Source organism: Thalia democratica, chromosome 9, assembly GCF_965202585.1.
Source record: "Thalia democratica chromosome 9, ktThaDemo2.hap1.1, whole genome shotgun sequence".
Lineage (NCBI taxonomy): Eukaryota > Metazoa > Chordata > Thaliacea > Salpida > Salpidae > Thalia > Thalia democratica.
In genome coordinates, this window is record NC_139173.1 from 8,964,422 (window position 1) to 8,979,433 (window position 15,012).

Below are 15,012 nucleotides of genomic sequence, written 5' to 3' on the forward strand. Positions count from 1 at the left end.
CTTTTAGACCAGGGGCTTACAATTTTATTTTGAATATAAAACAATTTATATCACAACACAATTTATTTAATGCGAGAAAGTTATATAAAATTTGAGATGGTACTGAATTTCTTCTTTCCTTTTCACAGGTCCAACATCAGACCGCAGTTGTATACCACCAGAATTGAAAACCTATAAGAATAATATATAATTAATGTTCCATAAAAAAAGTACAGTTGTAGCTGTTACATACAGCTGCTGCAGTCAAAACAAACAACTCATATAAAATAACAAATAAAAAAGTACAAGCTTAGGTAAAACAAACTAATTTGAATTATTTGAATATTTTAACAATTATACGTATTAAAGTTTTAACTAAATTCAAATAACTTTGCTTACCACAAAGGTATAAGTGGTAATTTTTTTGTTAAAAAATAGCTAATACAGCTTCAAACTTTTTGATAGCCTAAATTTTAAAGTTACTGAATTTTAATCTCTTTAAAATAACTTTATGATAGATTTGTAACAGAAATTATAATACAAACAAAGCAAAAAACATAGACGTTTATAATTTTAGATAAAAACTCAAAATTCATTAAACAAATGACAACAAATGATTTACTAGTCACTTTATAAATAAACTGAATGCAAATAAAGACGTTTGTATGAGTTATAATACTATTTTATTGCAATAACAACACTTTTTACATTTAACAAATTTGTTTGAGCAGTTTTTTTTTCGAAATTCAACTAATTTATTTCTCAAAGCTAAATAAATATGAAAAAAACTATTTACAGGGTTGCCACTCTTTGTGCCAAAAAATCTTCCCTGAGTGACCAAAAATTCTCTGAGTAACCTTAAACTTCCCTGAGTATTTTTCAAATCTTAAAAAAAAAATTTCTCTTCTAACACAAATTATTAATACCTCATTCTCATTTTTCTTCTTTAATAATAAAAGGAAGGTTGTATGTGTATGCTTCTGCATTAAATTTATGAAAAAAACTGTTTTCAAAAACTCAATCTTAAAAGGCTTAAACCAATTAAAAATTAAAAACTAAATTTTTGCACAACTTTTTGTAAACTTGTTAGTTAACTTTCTACATAAAAGAATAAAGTTTAATTTGTTTGACATTTTAATTGACAAAATTTAATTATACTATAATAATAATTTCACATGAAGAACTCACTTAAATGCATACATAATAACTTCATTATGACTTGTATTTCTTTCCTAGCAACTGTTCTGAATGCAGTAAATAAAACTTAAAATAACATTATTGTAAAAAAACCTGCAAAAAGAAAGTTTAAAGAAATAGCTAAAAAAATATAAGTAACTAAAAATAAAAAGTTTATTAGAACCTTTCTATGAATAGTTAACAACAACTTTCATTTCTCTAAACTGTTTGATTTTACTTAAGTAAATATAAATTTAAAACTTTAAAAAACTACAATGTTAATACTAAGAATATTGAAGAGCTAGCCGCAAGGCTAAAAAAATTCTAAATAACCACTTAAATAATAAAAATTACTACTTTTGAACAAAATATTGAAACTGGATTAACTAAACCTCATTCTAGATCTAGAAAAAAATTTCCCTGAGATTTTCAAAAACTTCCCTGAAATTTAGAGAAAAAATCAAAACTTCCCTGAGTTTCCCTGAGTTAAAAGAAAAATGCCAAAATTCCCTGAGTTTCCCTGAGATTTTCTACAGTTTGAAAATTCCCTGAGTGTGTGGCAACCCTGTATTTATTAAAAACTTAAAAAACAGTCAATAAACTACTAATCAAAAATTAATAGTTTAATTAAATAAAACTTAACTAAAAATTGTAATTACAATAAAAATAGACTGATAAAAACATAATTTAATCATAATTGCTTCTATTACTAACAAGCTACCTCTTTTTTACCAAGTTTAATTACACTATAACACTAAAACAATTTTTACAAAATTTACTTTGCTCAACATGAGAAATTAAAATGCACTAATGTTGGCCTAATGTGTTATTCATATGTAGTTTTAATAAATTTAAAATGTTCTGTAAAATACCACAAAGGTATAAATTTTACTTTACTTTAAATAAACTTATAAATACTATTTTTATATTTTGCTAGCTGAGGTTTAAAATAAACAGTTGATTTAAAAAGCAATACACTTTTTAACCTTAAAAATACCAAGCACTAAATAAACACTTTGGATTTACTAATTAAATTTTAGTGTTTTTAAGTTTTTTTCAATAGATTTAACAAAATAGTTATTAACAATTTCAAATCTGTAAAGTAACAGTATGTTTCTGTTTATTTGAAATAGTATGTATAACTAGTAAAGATTAGTTAAAAAATAGTACATCTCTATTTATAAAAAGCAACAAGATGCATTTTGGATTTAAAATGGAAGTTTTAATATAATTAGGTTTTATTTCTTAACAATTTTAAAATCTGTAAGGGAACAGTATGTTTTTCTTCATTTTAAATAAAATTATAAGTGCTAGCTGCAAACTTATATAGTTATAAGCTTGAAACAATACTCATAAACAATTTTGTGTCTATCATCTTGTGTTCACTATAAAACCTAAGCAAGAGTTTTTATTTCAAAAATAAAAACTATTCATTCTTAAAACATTTTTTAAAGCCAAGTCAGAGTTGCCACAGATCAAGCTGAAAAATGTATTCTGTATTTTCTAAATCAAATTCTTATTTAAAACCTATTCAAAAACCAAATACTTGAAATTGTGTTAGGCTTCAAACTTTTTTTATAAAAGTTAGAACAACAATTTTAGAAAATAACAAAAACATTGAAAAAATTATTTTTATGTGATGATAAACTTTCTTATTAAGAACATGTTTATATCAAACTTTCTTACTTTTTTTTCGAAAACCACCATCTACTCCTAGCTTTTTTGTTTTTACTGACTTTCTTGACTTTGTTGCAACCCTGCGAAGTATAATACTCTATTTTATAATACTTTACATTACAAAAAAACACTCTAAAATAACAAAAAAGTGTTAATTATACCTATAAAAAATTGCTTGATTCTTATAAAAGTGATAACAGTACACTAAAAACATAGTTTGCACTATTATATTTTGAGCTTTTATCATAAACATGTGTGTGCATATCTGGCAATTTAAGTAAAGTGTACACAACTGTTTTGAATTTCTTAAAAAACATAAAAATGTTCCAGTTAAATAATATATTTTACTCATTTCAAATACAAAAAAAGATACACTGAAATTAATTTTCACAGTATAAAATAGGGTTTCCACTCTTTTAAACAAAATGCTACCCTGAGTGACGTTAAACAGTCCTAGGTCATCCTGGGCTTTTTCAAATCTTTTGAAAAATATTTAAATAATTAGAATACACTTTTCAAAGTCAATAAAAGTAAAATCTTAAAACAAAACAGGTAATAAAATATCAAAGTACTTGGCTACAATAGAACACAGGGTTGCCACTTAATTTTTTAAACATTTTTCCAGGTTTTTAAAAGTACACATTATTGGGTCTATTTTTAGTTTAAAGTTAACTTTAACGTAACAAACTGTGTTAAATAGTATAAAAACATTGAAAAGATACTGGAAAGCTACTTTAAACATGTTTTTTGATAAAATAATTTTGATGATGTCCAAAAGTTTTTATTTATATGATAGATTTTTTGATTCACTATTGAACATGTGAAAATTGTTAAAATTCCAGGTTTTTATAGTGATTTTTGTTCAAAATTCCAGGTTTTTCCAGGTGAAGTGGCAACCCTGAGAACATCCTAGACAATAGATTAGAGACGCAATCTCTCTAAAAATGTGTTGTACTTTGATAAATATTGTGGTTGTAACCAAAAAGATATGTTGAAATTCCAGCATTGGTGCCATACTTTCTGACAAAACAAGTAACTTGAGTTTGTATATCAGTTTAAACTTTGTATAAAAACTTGTAAATAATTAAAGAAAAAAGCTAATCACTGCTACAACTAAATTATATGTTGATTATGAACTGAAAGTCTTAACTTTTGTTTAAAGAAGGTAGATTTAATTTTGCTGATATCTCAAACTTAAAAATACACACATGGTTTGTCTTATAGTATGGCACTGTTTAATAGTATTCTATAGTGTTGAACTCTAAACTGTAGTTAATAATACTATCATCAGAACATACTCACCACTGTAATTATACCAAAACTTGCAAGTATACATGTTGGGTTGGTTTTAGAGGAAATTATTATACACAAAACTTTCAAAACATAAGGTGGTTATTTAGTTTTAAGTATTCATTGTTCGAAAACTAGTTTTAGTAAGTTACAACAATATTGACATTTAAATTAAAAAATACTTTTTCTTTTTTTAAAACAGAAAAATTTCAATGCACTATAGCCAATTAATAAATTTTTGAAACGTTTACATTTAATAAAAATAAACTATATGATTAAAATAATAAACACTTTTGAAATGTTGAACTATATTTTCTTTTACATTTAATACCAAATCAAAAGTACCTGTAAAAGACGTAAGTTACAATTTCAAAACAGTAAGGACAACCAATTAATCAAAAGCTAAATTAAGTTTTTTACTTTATAAACATTTTTAGTGCAGATTCTTGAAAAAAGTATTCAATTTGGTAAGCATTTTGTAAGGTTTAGTAAGGTTTCATTTCATTTTAAGTATTTGTTGTCAAATGTCAACATATTTAAAACTAGTTTGTTTTTCAGAAATATTCCAAAACAACGGTTTTTACGTGGTTTACACTTTTTTTAAATTTTATTACATAATTTACCCTCAATCTACAAAATAGTGTTAAATTTTAAGATAAAAACTAGATTTTTTGAACTTTCAGCTTCGAAAATATAAGAAATCGTAATATTTAGAGAGTTTGTTCGACTTCAAAACATTTACAGTTAAATGCTAACTTATAAATTGGTATAATCATTAACTTACATAATTGTAATAAAGAAAATTTACCCCCTAACATAAGTGAATTAACCCCAGGAGTAAGTTTACCTCAGGTTAAAAATTGCTGGTCCATGATAGTATTTTTAATAATTATAAGTAGTTTTAATTTTTGTTTTCTTTTCTAATTAAACAAAAAATATTTTAAATAAAACTTCATGTTAAAAAACTTACATCTTACATATCAAACTAGTTTAATGTATGTTGGAGCTTTTAGTTTGGTTATTATACGAAGTTTATGTAAGATTTTAATATTTACTCTGGAGTCTAGTGTGAAAAACATTGAATAAGATATGGATTTTATCAGTCATTACAATGTTTGTGGCCCTGAACTTTTTGATTTCGTCCCTTTGTTGAGGGTTTACATAAACAGCTTATTTATAATATGTTAAAACTCATAAACTAACAATTGAAAAATAAATATTTAAAAATTTGATACCTAAAAGTTTAAAACACAGCAACAAATAATTTCATTTCTCTATATATTTATTGTAAACGACATATGTAGGATAGAATAATGCATTGAAAAAGTCCTATAAAAGCTAATAATTAAATTTTAGTTGAAATAATCCTTCAAGGATTGGCCATTTTGCTTCCACAACTGAATTTTGAGCCCGATCTGCTCTACACATTGCTTGAATTTTCTCTCACAAGTCTTTCTAACTTTGTCAGTCAAAAATTCTTTCACTTCTTTTAGCATTTCTTCGGTGGCAAAGTTAGGAGTAGAAGCTTCAACGATCTTGCCTAAGTGAGGACTTCCCTTGAACTTGTTGTAAAAGACATCCCAATGTTCCTTGACAAACTTCCAAGACTCATCTCTACCAAGCTTGGATCCTGTTGCCATGCCATACAAGATCTTGTATTTTTCGTTGTCACGAACGTGGCTTGACATCATGTATTTTTGAACAAGTTTGAGACATTCCAAACCCTGTACGCACCCGAGAGCTGCTTCGATTTCACTCTTCTCTTCCATGGAATCAACTTTCTTGTGGAGCTCTACCATTTTGTTGAAAGCCTCAAGACCTCCTTTTGACGTGTAAACTTCGTAGACGGAAGCACGAATTTCGGGACTGATTGGTGTTGAGTTCTTAAAGAAATTGTTCATGATTTCTGTGCACTTTTGGTTGACTTGGTCGTCGTTTGAAGCTTTGATGAGAAGCGCTCTCAAGCTGGCATCCAAATGAGATTCATCTTGTTTAGCTTCCATTCCAACATGGGCCATGACGCTACTGAAGAGATCTTTTTTGAATTGGGAAAACTTTTTTGAAGCTTCATCGTCATTCCACATAAGCTTAGTCATTGCGCTAAGGCTTTTGATTATCTCTTTCCACACTGGATATTCCTTTTCGCCCTTGAAAACTTTTAGCAACTCAAGATATGTGGCAAACGAAGTTTGACCAGTTGTAGCCATTGCATGGACGTCACTGACTATGTTGAGACGATCAAAGCAGTCAAGTTGTCCGTTTTCTACTACAGTAATTAGTTTGGACAAAATATCTTGGCTGTAGTTCACTCTGTAGAAGCCGATAAACCTTGGGTTGATTTTAAACCAGTCGTTTGCACCGACACCTTCTACTGTGATCTGACCTGACTTTGATGAAAAGATAAAAGATTGATGTTCATCAGAGGTTGATGTGGATATTGTGATTGGCACTTGCCACAAACTATCACTTTCACCAGATGAAGAAATACAAAACTTTTTCTGGGATAAATTAAGTGTTACAGAGTTGTCGTTTTGGCTGGCAATAGACACATCAATAACAGGGTATCCCATTTGTTTGGTCCAAGTTGACATAACCTGCTCAACTGGCTTGCCGCTAGCATCTTCAAAACATTTCCACAAATCTTCTGTTTGTGTGTTGGAGTATGCGTGCTTTTTAAAATACGCCTTCATGCCTTCTTTGAACTTATCTGATCCGATCCAAGAGTGAATCATTCCTATGATATTACTTCCTTTTTGGTAAGAAATGGCATCGAAGATTTCCCCAATTTCACCTGGATGATTGACTGGAATTTCAATAGCGTGACTGTTTTCTAGGCTGTCAGCATCTAATGCCTTTATTGTGACATCATTAACGTACTGCTCCCAAACTTTTAAGTCATGGTCACAAATGTGTCCTGCATCGTACATCATAAAAGTTGCAAACCCTTCGTTGAGCCACAAGTGAGTCCACCATTCCATGGTGACCAGGTTGCCAAACCACTGGTGAGACACTTCATGGCAAACAACGATTGTTACCCAACATTTCTGCGCTACGGAAGATTCTTTTTCGTCTACGAGAAGAGCTGACTCTCTGTAAGTGATCAGTCCCCAGTTTTCCATGGCGCTGCAAGCAAAGTCGGTGATAGCAATCAAATCGAGTTTGTTCATTGGGTATGGGCAGGAAAAGAACTCTGTAAAGTACTCCACTGATTTGATAGTGACTTCCAAAGGGTAATTTCCTTGATTTGATTTTCCTGGTGGAGTGTAAACTTTGACTTCGACGCCGTCATTAGTCTTGCCTTGAACGTAATCGAATGCTCCTACTACAAAAGCCAGCAGGTAAGTTGACATCTTCTTTGACTTTGCGAAGACGACCTTCTTTGTTACTTGATCTTCAAGAACTTCTTCGCTGATGACATTCATGTTTGACAAGGCGACGAGGTTTTTTGGTACAATTAATGTACAATCAAAAGTTGCTTTTAATGCAGGCTCGTCCCAGCAAGGAAGGCATCGTCTGGCGTCGGTTGCCTCGAACTGAGTGATCAGGTTGTAATATTCAACACCGTCCTTGTTTGTGACTTTGGTTCGGTAGAACCCGGCCATTTCATCGTTGTGAATTCCTTTGGAACTCATGCTGAGGACTGCAGGACCGACAGGAATAACATCTTCGAAAACAAGGGTGCAAGTCTCATCATCTTTGTTGAGATTCACCTGAGTTGGAACGAAAGTAGCTCCTGAATGTTGAAGGCTGCACTCTTTGATTTCTAATTCTTTGCTGTTCATTTTGATTTCATTAGTGGCTTCATTGACCTGTTTAAAAAAAAATTTAGTCTTTAATCCGTTTTTAATTATACTTTTTATCGGTATGGTCTATAATGTTGCGTGGTTTTATTATTAATAGTTATATGTTAATAGCTAAAAGTATGTTTAGGTGTTTATTACTTAATTAAAATTATAAAATTCTTAACCATAATTTTAAATTCTAAAACAACAAATAAAGCAAAATACAAAAACATGTTTTTTCATTTACAAATTAAACTTGGTGGTTAATGAGTATAATTACTGTCAGCATAAAAGTTTTACTAAAACTTACATTTAAGTCAACTGATTGGTGTCCTTCAAAAGTAAAAGTTTCGAATGAAGGTTTCAATGTGACATCGTAGTTTGTAGGTGTAACGGTGGTAGGTAAACGAGAAAACTCCATTGTAAAATTTTCTTTAATTAGATAGTTACGTCTGTTAAGATATAGTTTTTTAAGATGTTGGTATTTTTCATTAAATAATTATCTATGTAATATTATATTTGGAGACTAAGGTACACTTTGCAAATTTTAATCCTATATATGCATAGTGTAACATAATAAGTCTATCATTGCTAAATTAGGCTACATTGCATATGCTAAAAAGTTATGCACTATACTTAAATACTTAAACTATTACATTGTTAAATAATCAACAAATAAAATACAAATACTTATAAATTTTTGCATTTTTTTCTGAAATTTTATTTGTAATAGTAAAAAGTATATTTAATGTTCACAATGAAATTAATATTTTCAACAATTTAACATAAATTTGACTATTTAAAATTCTGCCCAATTTATAGACTAAAGTTGGCCACTATCCTGGATTCCTAAAATTAAATTTAGCTTAAATAAAGTTGAGTTTGAGAAATTTTGAAAGAAAAATCTAGAATTTGAACATAAATCACTGAAAAAAAAAACCTGGATTTTAAACAATTTTTACATAGTAACTAGTGAAATTTGGATAATACAAAAAAGTTTATCACATGGATAGAAATTGTTCGTCATCATCAATATTTTTTATTAAAGACATGATTTAAAGTAGCTTTACAGTATTTTTCCAATGTTGTTATACTTTTTTAATTAATCTTCTACTTTAAACATAAACGTTAACTAAAAATAGACCAAAAACTAGTTTTTTCATTAAACCTGGAAGAAGTTTTAAAAACCTGGAGATAATTTGCCAAAAACCAGTGGTTACCCTGATAATTGCAAAATGATATTTTTCCTTTAAACATAACTTTTAACTAAAAATAGACCCAAAAATAAATATTTTCATAAAGCCTCAAAGAAGTTTTAAAAACCTGGAGATAATTTGCCAAAAGCCAGTGGTCACCCTGATAATTGCAAAATGATGTTTTTACTTTAAACATAACTTTTAACTAAAAATAGACCCAAAAATAAATATTTTCATAAAACCTCAAAGAAGTTTTAAAAACCTGGAGATAATTTGCCAAAAGCCAGTGGTCACTCTGATAATTGCAAAATGATGTTTTTACTTTAAACATAACTTTTAACTAAAAATAGACCCAAAAATAAATATTTTCATAAAGCCTCAAAGAAGTTTTAAAAACCTGGAGATAATTTGGCAAAAGCCAGTGGTCACCCTGATAATTGCAAAATGATATTTTTACTTTAAACATAACTTTTAACTAAAAATATACCAAAAACAAGTTTTTTCATTAAACCTGGAAGAAGTTTTTAAAACCTTGAAACAAATTTCAAAAAACCAGTGGTCACTTTAAAAATTGCAAAATAATATCCATTTCTAAATTTAAAAATATTAAGAATAAAAACTCAACTAAAGTATTGTTCTAGTTTTTTTCAAATATTTCTCTTTTTAGTTTATTGAAAAAGGGGAAGGGTATAAAAAATTATTAAATTTTAAAATCAACATTAAAAAAAAATATATATAAAATGTGGCAACTAAAAATAGTATTACTATTCAATAAATTTATTTAAATCTATATTTACTTTTTAATTTAAAAAATGTAGGAAGGAAAAAAAGAGAAAATTAAAAAAAAAACTTTATAATACTAAGTTTGTGCAATATAACAACTTAAACAAAATTACTGTTCACTTGACTTAACATTCATACACTTCTAAAACATAAATCTAACAAAAAATATAACTACATAACCTGGAACTTTATCTATACTAAGTTTACTCTAATTCTAACTTCATTTAATCATCTAAACAAGTGAGAACAGTCTTTTTATATTCGCCTGCGCGTAAGTGAACGTTTGTGGTGTGGTGACCTCATAACTCGAGACAACACTATTGGGCATAGTATTTTGAGAGAATTTAGGGTTTCATAACCCGCGGCATATTCAGAGGACTTTTTTGCTGCTTAAACTTATTTAAATTGTTTTAGGCTAACCCAGAACAGCGACACCGTGTGGTGAAAAATCCCGTAAAGTTTTTTAATTGTTTTTGTCTAAAACCAAAATGGTGCAATGTAATGGATTTGCGACACCTAGCGGTTATTTTTTTAAAAGTTAAGTTAACAAAAAATAAGATTTGAAAAAATATTTTAAAAAATCTAATTTTGCGCTGTGTTAGAAAAGCTTACTCAAGGCAGCTTAACTATTGTACCTAAACTTTACAGAATTTTCTAGAAGTTAAGGTTTTTAAACCTCACACATTTAATTTTTGTAAAGTCTAACTTTTAAATAACGCAAACAAGTGAAACAAAATATGTTTTAAAAAACCTTTTTAAATTTTTTATCTTGTTGTGTAAAAAAGCATGGTTCGTATTTATATGAAGCTATTTATTTTAAGTAAAAAAACAAAAATACTGGCAAATTAATTTAGTTTCCATTTGGACTATAAATCATTTCGGCATATCTATTTAATAATAGGTCAAAAAAAAGTTATAATCATTCATTTATTATTCAAAATATTACTCCTTTTCTGTTTTAAAAATTGAACTTTGTTTTATTCTTAAAAATTCTCTTAAAATTCATTTTACAACTTATTTTATATGCATTTTGTTTTAAATTAAAAAAGTATTTAAAATCCAACTAAATTGAAGCCTATTAAGGAATAAAAATTCTATGCTCTTTTTATAGTATGTATTTTGTTTTAACACTATGTTTTTTAATTTGTAATAACAACTAACTCTAAAACTAAAAAAACCTGTGTAGGAATTAGTAATAGCTCGCTGAACAATAAGTAAAAACTATGAAAAGCTATTAACTTTTATTGGTTTATTCTTCAAGTAAAGGAGATCTTTAAATAGATTTCTGCCTAAGTATGAATAATTTCCTATGTTAAATTTACTAAAACTTTAACCATAAAAAAAATGTTTTAAAGCTTACATAAGTATAAACAATAAGAATTATTTCACGTTCGTCAAAAGCTAACCTTCAAAAATAAAGGTTTATATTTAACTAAACATAAATTTTTTAGGAACAAATTATTAAAACCTTTTCGGTTATTTTCTCTTTAATTTTAATAAGCTTCATAAATAAATACTTCTTAGTTCACAACTCCTAAACCAGTAGTCATTACAAGAAGTCTTTTGGTAGTTTTAGATTGACTGCAAACCCAGACGAAGTGAGTTTGAATCTTGGCGAAACTTTTACTTATATTAAGCTTAACTTCACGTAAAAGTTTGTTTTTACCTTTAGGCTCTTAAAAGACAACTGGTACTTGTCCTTTCCAGTTAGTGATAATACAACTATTTTAAATAACTGTAGCCGATGTAAGACCTTTTCTATACTCCGCGAGCAACTTTTTCTAGTGAATTTGGCTCATTACATATGAAAGGTTGCAGTAACCTGGACTTTACTAATGTAGAGTCCTATGTACAGTGGAATTTACTTATGTGTCTTATAAGCAGTTTTTATATATTTCGATTATAAATTGTTCTTGTGTATTTTACATGACAATTATTTGTACAATTTACAAGTAGTGTACAAGGGTATCAATTAAAACTTTTAAAGTAGAATTAAACTCTACACTAAACTATGTATTTGGTTTATAATAAATCTTTATACTAATTAAATTTTCAACTTGTCATAAACAAGAAGTTGTGTACCATTATATCAAACGTTTGAAACGTAAGCTTTAACTACTTAACATAAACTTTAATGCTGACAATAGAAGCTGAACTTAGTTCTCACTAAACAGTAGTTCCAACAATCACTTTTGTGTTAGAAATAAATTCTGTGAGTAACACTAAATGTTCCCTTTTTTTAACTGTATTATTTAATCTAAAATATTTTTGAAAAACGTTATTGAGTACTTCGACTTTATCTCAGCAATGTTTAAAAACATCCTATAATATTCTTTATTAAGACTAATAAGGTACTTTATATAAACATAAAAGTAAACGCAACTATTCTCAAAGGTTTAGTAGAAACAGATTTGATAGAAACTACAAACGTACACTATAAAGTTAATTTTCAAAACCTGAATAACATTATACTAGAATTTTTTAATGGTTTTTGTGCAAATAGCTAGACTCTAGAAAAAAAATATCAATTAAAATTTAGACTTAGTTGAAAATCGTTGTAAAATTTGCATTGAGTTTTAAGTACTTAATTTTGAATATTTTAAACAAAAGATTGTTTTCAAAAATTAGTAGCTCTTAACTTCCCACGTTGCCATAAATTATTTAAAGTAATAATACTAAATGTCTGGTTAGTGGGTACAGATTAGCACATTTCTATTCGTGTCGAGGCAGGTGTCAGCTACGGCAGTCCAAGATTATAAACTTTTTTCATTAAAAGTATAAAAACAAGGTTGTTGGAGTAAAAACTTAAAATGTTTTGAAACCATTTTATTGAATGATCTAATCAAACTTACGCAGTTAACAAATATTTAGGGGCTCAAAAAAAAAGTTAACTTTTGAACTTTTAGACCAGGGGCTTACAATTTTATTTTGAACATAAAATCATTTATATCAGAACACAATTTATTTAATTCAAGAAAGTTATATAAAATTTGAGATGGTACTGAATTTCTTCTTTCCTTTTCACAGGTCCAACATCACACCGCAGTTGTATACCACCAGAATTGAAAACCTATAAGAATAATATATAATTAATATTCCAAAAAAAAAGTACAGTTGTAGCTGTTGCAGTGAAAACAAACAATTTATTAAAAATAACAAATAAAAAAGTACAAGTAATACAAACTAATTTGAATTATTTTAATATTTCAACAATTATACGTATTCAAGTTTTAACTAAATTCAAATAACTTTACTACTAAATACCACAAAGATAAAAAAGGTAATTTATTTGTTAAAAAATAGCTAACAAACTTTTTGATATCTTCAATTTTAAAATTACTGAACTTTAATCTCTTAAAAATAACTTTATTATAGAATTGTAAAAAAATTATAATACAAACAAGGAAAAAAACATAGACGTTCATTCATTCTCAAATTTCATTAAAAAAATGACACCAGCTTTTTTAAGCTGGCTTAAAAAGACTAGTAACTTTATAAATGAAGACGTTTCTATGAGTTATAATACTATTTTTTGCATTAACAACACTTTTTACATTTAACAAATTTGTTTGAGAAATTTTTTCAAAATTCAACTAATTCATTTCTCAAAGCAAATATAAACAAAATTATTAGTTAAAAACTTAAAAAACTGTCAATAAACTATTAATCAAAATTAATAGTTTAACTAAATAATTATAAAAACTAAAAATTGTAATTAGAACTGAAAATAGACTAACAAAAACATCAAAAGTAATTCTAGACTCTTTAACAATATCTAGTTCATAGTTGATAATTAAGTTTTGGTTTAAACTATTTACTTAAACATAATTGCTTCTATTACTAACAAACTACATCTTTTTTACCAAGTTTGATTACACTATAACAATACAACAACTTTTTTAAAATTTACATTGCTCAACATGAAAAATTAATGCATTATTCCTTAGCCTAATGTGTTATACATATGTAGTTTTAATAAAATTTAAAATGTTCTGTAAAATACCGCAGAGGTGTACACTTTACTTTAATTAAACTTATAAATAATCTTTTTATATTTTGCTTGCTTAGGTTTAAAAAGCAATACACTTATTAATCTTAAAAAATACCAAGCACTAAAGAAACATTTTGGATTTACTAATTAATTTTAGTGTAAACAGTTATTTTCTATAGATTTAACAAAACAGTTATTAACAATCTTCAAATCTGTAAAGAAACAGTATGTTTCTGTTTATTTGAAATAGTATGTATAACTAGTAAAGATTGGTTAATAAGTAGTACATCTCTATTTATAAAACATAAAAAGCAACCAGAAGCATTTTGGATTTAATATGGAAGTTTCAATATCATTAGTTTTTCTTAATCATTTTAAATCTGTAAGGGAACAGTATGCCTTTTTTCACTTTAAATAACATTTATAACTGCTAGCTCAAAACTTATAAATTTGAAACATTACTTATAAACAACTTTGTGTCTATCATCTTGTGTTTTCATTCATTATAAAACCTTAGTATGAGTTTTCTATTTCAAACTAAAAAATACAAAATGACAAATTTACTAAAATTTTAAGAAAACATACTATTTGGATACCAAAAAATCAGCTACAAGTTATATTTGTTAAAAACTCATGACCACTTACTTAATTGTTTCAAGTCAGCAATTTGACATGATCCAGTTTTAGAATAGATCATATTATGAAAAAAAAAACAAAGTTATAAACAATTCTATTCTTAAATCAAATTTAAGCTGCATTTAAAAGTTTTATAAATTTAAATACAGTACATATACAGAATATGTGAAAACCAGTGGCCACAATATTAAATACTTTTAAAGCATATTCCATCACACTTATCAGTGTTTTGATATGGTTTTCTTATTGAATCGTTAGCACAATAAAACTCCTATTCATTCTTAAAACATTTTTTAAAACTAAGTCTTTAAAACTTTAAAACTAAGAGTTGCCACAGATCAAGCTGAAAAATAAGTTTGTACTTTCTAAATCAAGTTATTATTTATAACCTATTCAAAAATACAAAGTACTTGAAATTGTGTTAGGTTTCAATTACAAGTTAAAACAATAGTTCTTTGGCAGTTCTTTAAGTTTTTTAGAAAATAACAAAAAAATTGCAAAA

General features: G+C 27.2%; 1 protein-coding gene across 1 annotated transcript; it reads right to left on the bottom strand.

The window, feature by feature from the left end:
* Nucleotides 1-5,474: 5,474 nt before the first annotated feature.
* Nucleotides 5,475-8,325, bottom strand: LOC145844756 (puromycin-sensitive aminopeptidase-like). The gene is made up of 2 exons (XM_082952177.1): nt 8,215-8,325; nt 5,475-7,931 (listed from the first exon to the last, which is right to left on the bottom strand). Exons 1-2 carry the CDS (start codon nt 8,323-8,325, stop codon nt 5,475-5,477), a joined length of 2,568 nt encoding a protein of 855 aa, XP_082808303.1.
* Nucleotides 8,326-15,012: the final 6,687 nt, after the last annotated feature.